Source organism: Stigmatopora argus, chromosome 9 (assembly GCF_051989625.1).
Source record: "Stigmatopora argus isolate UIUO_Sarg chromosome 9, RoL_Sarg_1.0, whole genome shotgun sequence".
NCBI classification, from domain to species: Eukaryota; Metazoa; Chordata; class Actinopteri; order Syngnathiformes; family Syngnathidae; genus Stigmatopora; species Stigmatopora argus.
The window spans coordinates 3,277,889-3,285,773 of NC_135395.1; the positions used below are offsets into that span (position 1 = coordinate 3,277,889).

A 7,885-nucleotide genomic window follows, 5' to 3' on the forward strand; every position below is an offset into this window, starting at 1 on the left:
AGTCAGCACAAATGATTTACTTTCTTGGGCCGCACAACTTGACACGGCAGGCCAGATTTGGCCCCCGGACTTCCACTTTGACACCTGTGCTTTAAACCATTCACCACCAATCACAGCAATAGACGTCCAATATGGTAAAAAAATTTGGTAGTCAGAAATCTACTGTCCCTACTTTGAAATATGTTGTTTGCCCAGTCAAATACACTCACATATTATACTCATTATATTGTAATTGTGCATGAATGTTCTATACTCATGAGATCCATTATTCTTATCTTCATACGCTTGTAACAAGACACGGCGTTCTGATACTTCCACAAATGAAAACACACCTAATAATTAACACCATCTATTTTGCTTGGTGCTCGTGTGGACAAAAGCTGCATTATTATTAAGAAATGAATGGAAAAATAATATTAACCTTAAAAAAAACGTTCCAGACAGTACAAATGTACAATAGAAATGTAAGCACGTGGTATGAATAAAATGGCAGAACAACGAATGTGGTTTATGATCAGTTGGTACATTTTATTACTGCAAGTTTTCACAAAACAATGTTAAACAAATTTAAGGATTGATGATTAAATTGAACACAAATAAAGAGAGTAGTATGTAAAATATTAAAATGGTCAAGCTATGAATTAAAAATAAAGCAAACAACTGTGAAAGTGAGAACTATCTCCAACTAAGTCAGTTTCAGCAGATCTAAACACCGAACAAATGGAAAATGTATTCAAAAAGTACGTGTGGAATGGGGTTGTGTCATAGATAAAATAATTGAATATGTCTTTACTATTGACCTAATAAACAAATATATCATTTAATAATCTACTCTTGATTAGCTAGTCTTTTGAGAGAAAGCAGAATATACAATTTAATTGACAAAAGTGTATTTTTCTTAAGCAATATAAGTCTTGACCTTCTGCGTAATGGACCCACAACAAATTGGACACTTAGAAAGTGTCTGCGAGCAGTCCTCACATGTGGCCAGATGACCACACGGGATGAAGACGACGCAAGTATCTCTGTCCATGCAAACTTTGCAGAGCTTTTCCCTCTGCAGTTTCCGTAATGTTTCCAGTGGGTCCTCGTCTGAAAAACAATTGCACACGACAATACACGTTTAAATAAAAACAGAACATCACAACACATTACGTGGTTCTCTCTCACAGCATTCAAAAAGTGAGAGATTTTCTCAACTCACCCGATAAGACGTTTTGACTAACAAATCTGTGATTCATTATGATGTTTTGGCTTAGTGAAAATTTGGAGCCTCCTTAAAAGTGAGTAATACATTTCACATCCATATGATGATTTGAATTGTATATAGTTTGCGGTGGTTCCGAAAAATGAGTCAATTGATGACACATTAAAACCTTGGTTTGCGTAATTGCTTAAGATGCAACTCTGACATGCGAGCTCATTTCCTGTGGCTTTAAAAAGGAGTTTTGTTCATTTTAACCATGTATGTACAACGTTATTGTTTGCTGTGCTATACATCTTTCAGAAATTTGAACATGTCTGTTCATTCTTGGTTCCTAATTTGTTTTTGTCTATGGATGTTTTAGGCGTCGCTTTTTCAAATTTAACAAAATATTTTTTTCATCCAAAACTAATGTTTTGAAACAATACCCAAGTATATTTATAAATTGATACAAAGCTATGGATAAAACATCACGCAGTAAGCGTCAGGTTTTAAATTAATCAATCAAATACATTTTTCAATGAAGAATAAGTGTGCAATTAATGCAGATTGCATTTACCAAGAAGTGAAATGTAAACACAGAAAATGGATGACTAAAATCTAGTCCACACATCTATTTACCATTTCTTTGTGTTGTGAATCCATTTTGGTTGTTTGGGCTCTGAAAGCAAAAAGGGTACATTGTTAAAAGGGGGGGAAATATACTATCTTAATATATCTGAACAATTTTTGCACTCTTCAGAGCTGGGTGATTCAAAGTAGAGTAGCGAATAAAGTTTCAGAAACTATTTTCAAGTTGTTGTATGGTTAAAATAGCTACAACAGAGCCTTAAAGGCCAGGTGAGTAAAAAAAATATATTCCAGTCTTACCGCTTTATTTCTTTGAGCATCTTGTAGCTGGATACCGTTGATGTATTCTTGTCCTTTTTCTTCCAACAGGAAGCTGCATCTAGTTGAGGAATTGGATTTTTTTTCAGCCAATTTGCGTACATCACGTCTTAATGAAACACATTTTTAAATGACCATTGTCCTCATTACCCAGGGTAACTTTTAGCATGCTCCTCCCACGGGTCTTCATCGGGCTGCCAGCTTTTTAAACCTCCACCACAGCGAAAACACATCACTCTGTCTCCCGTACCTGTACAAAACACACAAGAAAATGCTGCATTGCATTCAAAAAGACAACATTCAAGATATGATGCCATTACTAGAACAATCCTAATCCAGATTTTGTTCAATTTAGAAGGTTCTACTAATGGCTTCCATTTCGGCGATGTACTTTACCGGTACTGTAGAAGCCAGCCCTTGCAAGTCGAGCATGATCTATTGGATGCTGGATCCCTGAAAAGCTGGCCATCCTCTCTTGAAAACTCCCCATAGGGCTGCCAGGGTTTACTTGAGGTGGGCTGCGATGGTTCTCTTCTCCTGTGCTGTCCTCTGATGGGATGTTTCCCACATCGTGGCCAAGGATGAAGAAACAATAGGGAAAATGTTTGCCATGTTCACCCCAGGCAGTGTCTCCTGCCTCCCAGCCGCTGAGCATGCCGCCGCAACAAAAGCACTGCACCCTGTCCCTCTGACCCAAGTAGTAGAGACCGGCTTGGGCCAGATCTCTAGAAGTGACGGGAACAGAGGAGGGCCAAGAGGAGAACGTCTGATGTCTGGCATCCTCACTCCGCATGTGAGGAACCAGTGGGTAGGTGGTTTCGTCAACTATTTCGCCTGTTCGCAAACGGTATTCCATGTCCTCGGCTTCCTCATTGTATCTGGATTCCGTCAACTGGGAACTGTTCTGGAAATTGCTGCGATGGGTGCAGCGGAGGAACTTGCACAATGGAGAAACCTACAATTCAGATCAATATGTTGAAGCAGATAAAGGACAAGAAAAGTGTGCACCCTTCTATCATCATGTCTCACCTCCTTATGCCTCTCTACAGGTGTGTCACCTCTGCACCAGTTTTCTACTGTCATCCTACAGCTAAAACAACGGACGCGGTCGGCTTCACCGGTGAAGTAGAAACCGGCCCGTGCCAGTCGCTCTGCGGGCACCTGTTCGGACAAACTGGAGCCGTTGAATGAGTGAAGACGGGTGTTCATTACGGAGAAGTCAGCCATGTGATCGCTCTCGAGTCCGTCATCTTGTCTGAGGTCTGACATGACAGCAGTGGCCAGAAGATTGCTACAACAGGGCAGAAAAAGAAAATGATTAGAAAGGAGTAAAATGGAGCAGTCCAAACTAAAAAGCAGCAACTTTTTTTGTGGTCACTACAATGGACCGGTATGCAAAAATGCCCTTTTTCCTATATAAATGTAATAATAACATTGAAGCATTTTAATCCTATATAGAGTGAGTGACTATTTTTGGTCATTTAAAAAGACAATCTATACATTAGCTATTTTTTTAAATACCATATTTACCACACTATAAGGTGCACCTTGAATAAATGGCATTTCTTAAAATTTGTTTCATATTTAAGTCATACCGCATTGCAAGACGCAGTAGCAGTAGTGGGGGATTGCGTTATATATCCACTAGATGGAGCTCTAATAATAGTAAATAGTGGTTAGGATCAACTAGATCACATGTGTCAAACCGATTCCACCGAGGGCTGCAGTGGGTCCTGGTCTTTGTTCCAACCGATCCAGTGCCGACATTTTAACCAATCAAGTGTCTTCTAAAATAAGTAGCACCTGACTTTAATCAACTGATTACACTTGCAAAAGGTATGCTCTTGTTGAGTTGGAATGAAAACCTGAACCCACTACGGCCCTTTGAGGACCGGTTTGACACCCCTGAACTAGATTGAGTTGTGCTAAAGAGAATTCCATAGAATGATTAACCAGTATTGATCCATTTATATATAAAGTCCACTGTCAGCCTGTGAGAAAATTGAATCTTTTAGTTAAAAAATAAAAGAAATATGGTATTAATATTGTATAATTTATATGTAATGATAAATACATATATAAATTAATAAAATGTAAATAAAAACAAATGTAATACAATTAAAATGAATAAAAACACTCAAGGGTTGATTCTTTTTCATACTAATTATCTCACGCATGTCATGAGTGATAGACCCCCAATTTAAACTGGGAAGACTGGCTGTGAGTATACAAATTTTTCAGGATTGAGAGAATGAAGGTTCATCTGCACCTTCCAGTCAACATGAATCGGACGTCTACCGTCGTCAATGGCAGCCAATGGGTTAAATGAGTGCTCTATAAGGGTTAAAAATAATATAATTTAGTGTATCAGAGGCTTACGTGGAAGTTCTGATCTAACCACTAACAGAGGTGTTGGGACATGACAATAATAGTATAAAATGTGGGATGGGCAGGGGCGAGGCAAGTTTCTCAATACACACGAGAACAGGACGTTTCGTTCTGCCACCCAGCAACACATAAATTGAACAACATGTACACACACGCCAATAACACCCAATTTCTTGATAATTTTAAAAAGATTGGGAATGGGGCATTTTTCTGGAGATAGGAGAATGGAGTGACGTCGTCGTCTGATTTGATTGTACTCAAAACGCGATCTTTGCGCTTTGAACTCTTGGGAAATGTATTGCAAAATGCAACTTTGGAAAACGTCGAAACATCAAGCCCCAATCGTTATATCGCAAGTAATAGTTGTCATTTCCTACAGTAACGTAATCGTTTAAATTAAACTCCAGAATGTGTCATGAACGACTCACGCGGCTCTGAGTGGGTAGCAGTCACACTTCTGCTGTGAAGTAACATTAAGCCTATTGGTTTACACAACATTAAATACACGAATAAAAAGCGGTTGTCCTGTAATGTTTAGACTTACCAGTGCAGTAATAAACGCCGAAAGTTTTTATCTTATCGTCTTCGTGCTAGCTGCCAGCATAAGTTAGCCTGACAAACTGACCCGTTCTGCGCATTTAATTCCACTTACTGTTCATCTGTCTGTTGAAACGGATATTTTACCTTTCGTGTTCCAGTTCTTTGTCCTTCAAAGGCACCTTGAAATTCACCAACGTTGTTTTATCCTTGAAATGACATGAAAGAGGAGTATCAAATGACGCGACTTTCAGGAAGTAGATGCTGGGGAGATTTTGGTGCGCAACATGTTCTGCGCATACCACGTGACACCAAACGTTTCATTCAACATAGTACTCGTGTTGTTATTATTATTATTTCTCGTTTCGCTCATAAAATAGTTCTAGACTAGGTCGGAATATATCAGAGGGTCTCTTTTTCCAAATGTGTACAACAGTAGAAGCATCACAGGTAAAACAAAGTCCAAATTTTTGAACAATATGAACTTTATGGAATGATAACTCTACTTTACTGGTTGCAAAATAGTCACTTTCTCACTCTATGCAAGTCACATGACCTGACCCGATTAAGTACTCTTTTCTCTAACTTGGAAACACAGTTATACTAAAATATGTCAGAACATTAATGAGAAAATAAAATGCACATCACAATTTGCAGCTTAACCATTTTTCTACCATTTATTACAATTGGAGTTCAAAATTAAACACAACCCCACTACTCACACATTATGAACAAGCATAACACTGATTTTTATTAAATCATTTGCAACAATTCAAACTTCACAGAAGGTGGGCTGCAGTTTGGGCCAGTACATTTTGGTGTTTTTGTTCAAGTTGGTTAACTGCTTATGAGGAGGACACACATTTCAACTTCTCCCCTGTTAGTTTGGTGGCCGATAACAACAAATCATTTGATAAGGTTGGTGGATGACGATGGTGCGGTTTACAGCTGAAACGATAGTACATCATCCTTCCACAATTCGACGAAGTAAATTCCCCAGAGCACCTTTTGACATTTGGAGAGGGGTTTTCTCTTCCTTGTTTTCGATGTAAATGCTTGCCCCGTGTTCCACCAACAACTTGGCCGCTTCGACACGCTCCTCATCACACGCCAAGTGGCTGGTTTAACAAAATAAAAGAAATTTTAAAAATGTACAAAATATAAACGTGTCATTAGTCACATTGTCCACTTTAAATCTCAAATAGTTGATATTTTAGTTACTTTCTTTAAATAGTAAAATGGTATGACAGTATTGTATAATACGTACAGTGCTGTGTTGCCCTGTGAGTCCTGAATGTTGGTTGAGGCACTCTGTTTGAGAAGAAGCTGGATGAGGCGATAGTTGCCTTTGGCAGAAGCTCTATGAAGTGGAGTGGAATCTAGTTTGTCTGTGGCATTGGGGTCTGCTCCATTTTCAAGCAAAAGCAAGGCAATCTATAAAAAAAGCAAAGGACAACATTAAACGAAGGCTACTACTTACGAAAGATAAACGTGGCAGAGGCAAGACCGACATATTAGCAGCAAATGAAAGTTGTTGTAATGAAGGCTTGGGACCTTCATTCTAAAAATGTTCAAGGACCAGAAATACTTTAATCATATTATTGCTGCTGAGCATTTTAACTATAAACATTCTCATTTTTAGTTTTGAGTCCTTTAAAATAAGTGACAGTAATTCCTGAATTATAAATGTAATATGTTTACACAAATTCATATGAGGTGACAACATAAACTATAGTAGATCCATGGCAAAAAAGTTAGACATTGACCTCATATCTATCCTTAGAGGCGGCGTAATGAAGAGGAGTGCATCCATTTTGATTCACAGAGTTTAGCTGAGCTCCTTTAGATATTAATGCTCTGACAATGTCTTCTCTCCCAGCAGAAGATGCAATATGAAGAGGGGTCCATGCAGCCTGGGGAGGGGGGGAAGCAATATCAATTAGGATGACAATTTAACCATGGGGGTTTCATTCTCATTTTCTCTCATTCAAACATCAACAAATTATATGTAATGTATATTAGTTATTTCATTTGGGGAAAAAAACATGTCACAGCCCTGCAATAGAATTTCAGTATATATTGATTCCTATATACTACTAAAAGCAGTACCAATACACAACAAATCCAGTGTTTTGGTACTGGTTTTTCTGCTACCTAAACCAGCATATGATCGATTTTTTCCCCCATAGAGAACCCAAAAATAGCTATTCGATCACCAATTATAGGTCAATCATTATATTTGCGCATTGTTCAATTAAACATAAAGTAGTGTAGTATAGTGTACTTTCCCTATGGCTAAGATCTATACCGAACCCATGCAGTTATATTAGTATTCTTTGTATTGCAAATGTGTTTTTAGAACTTGTGCTGGCATCTTTTGTCTTCATTTTATTGGCTAAAATGGTGTGCTTATTAAGTCATGTAGCGTTTTTTTTTACGTCCTTACGTCATCTTGCAAGTTCACTTCAACTCCCAGGTCGAGTAGAAAAGAAACAATGTTGGTATGGCCAGCCGAACAAGCCCAATGCAGGGCGGTTCTGTGATCCTAAAATGAAATAAAAAAACGGAAAAATTATAGCGATAAGCACGTTGTTATTGTCATGTAAACAATACAAGTTGCTGGCTCGTGCATTCTTACCTGGTCTGTTTTGCAAGCAAGTGTTTTATCGGATAAAATGCACTGTTTTAGTTTATCAAATTGGCCCAAATATGCCAAATTACAAATGTCGACGTTTGATACAGAGCCTTCCATTTTAAAGTATTCTTGTACATGTATTCAAATGTTATTAGCCGCTGTCTTGTTCCATTTGAAACACGGGGGAATGACTCAGGAAATTATAACTTGCACTTCCGCCATGAACTAGTTGA

General features: G+C 38.2%; 2 protein-coding genes across 3 annotated transcripts; both read right to left on the reverse strand.

The window, feature by feature from the left end:
- Nucleotides 1–502: 502 nt before the first annotated feature.
- LOC144082885 (E3 ubiquitin-protein ligase XIAP-like) lies at nucleotides 503–5,327 on the reverse strand. Of its 2 annotated transcripts, none has more exons than XM_077610354.1 (7): nucleotides 5,165–5,327; nucleotides 3,122–3,383; nucleotides 2,489–3,047; nucleotides 2,243–2,342; nucleotides 2,075–2,153; nucleotides 1,826–1,865; nucleotides 503–1,092 (listed from the first exon to the last, which is right to left on the reverse strand). In XM_077610354.1, the coding sequence occupies exons 2-7, from the start codon at nucleotides 3,359–3,361 to the stop codon at nucleotides 899–901; spliced, it is 1,212 nt and encodes a 403-aa protein (XP_077466480.1). In that variant the 5' UTR covers nucleotides 3,362–3,383; nucleotides 5,165–5,327; the 3' UTR covers nucleotides 503–898. The 2 variants fall into 2 exon arrangements, with proteins under 2 accessions (XP_077466480.1, XP_077466481.1); XM_077610355.1 differs by having other exon boundaries at nucleotides 5,025–5,165.
- Nucleotides 5,328–5,742: 415 nt separating this feature from the next.
- On the reverse strand, nucleotides 5,743–7,872 carry LOC144082290 (uncharacterized). The gene is made up of 5 exons (XM_077609336.1): nucleotides 7,656–7,872; nucleotides 7,464–7,562; nucleotides 6,784–6,930; nucleotides 6,285–6,451; nucleotides 5,743–6,135 (listed from the first exon to the last, which is right to left on the reverse strand). The coding sequence occupies exons 1-5, from the start codon at nucleotides 7,767–7,769 to the stop codon at nucleotides 5,982–5,984; spliced, it is 681 nt and encodes a 226-aa protein (XP_077465462.1). The 5' UTR covers nucleotides 7,770–7,872; the 3' UTR covers nucleotides 5,743–5,981.
- Nucleotides 7,873–7,885: the final 13 nt, after the last annotated feature.

Coding starts and splice junctions, on each gene's coding strand:
- LOC144082885 (XM_077610354.1), bottom strand. CDS start 3,361: ATGTCAGACCTCAGACAAGATGACGGACTCGAGAGCGATCACATGGCT. Junction 2,343..2,488: donor GGCTGGCTTCTACAGTACCG/GTAAAGTACATC, acceptor TGTTTTGTACAG/GTACGGGAGACAGAGTGATG. Junction 1,866..2,074: donor ATGCTCAAAGAAATAAAGCG/GTAAGACTGGAA, acceptor TTTTGCTTTCAG/AGCCCAAACAACCAAAATGG.
- LOC144082290 (XM_077609336.1), bottom strand. CDS start 7,769: ATGGAAGGCTCTGTATCAAACGTCGACATTTGTAATTTGGCATATTTG. Junction 6,931..7,463: donor AAGTGAACTTGCAAGATGAC/GTAAGGACGTAA, acceptor CCCCCTCCCCAG/GCTGCATGGACCCCTCTTCA. Junction 6,452..6,783: donor CCTCTAAGGATAGATATGAG/GTCAATGTCTAA, acceptor CTTTTTTTATAG/ATTGCCTTGCTTTTGCTTGA.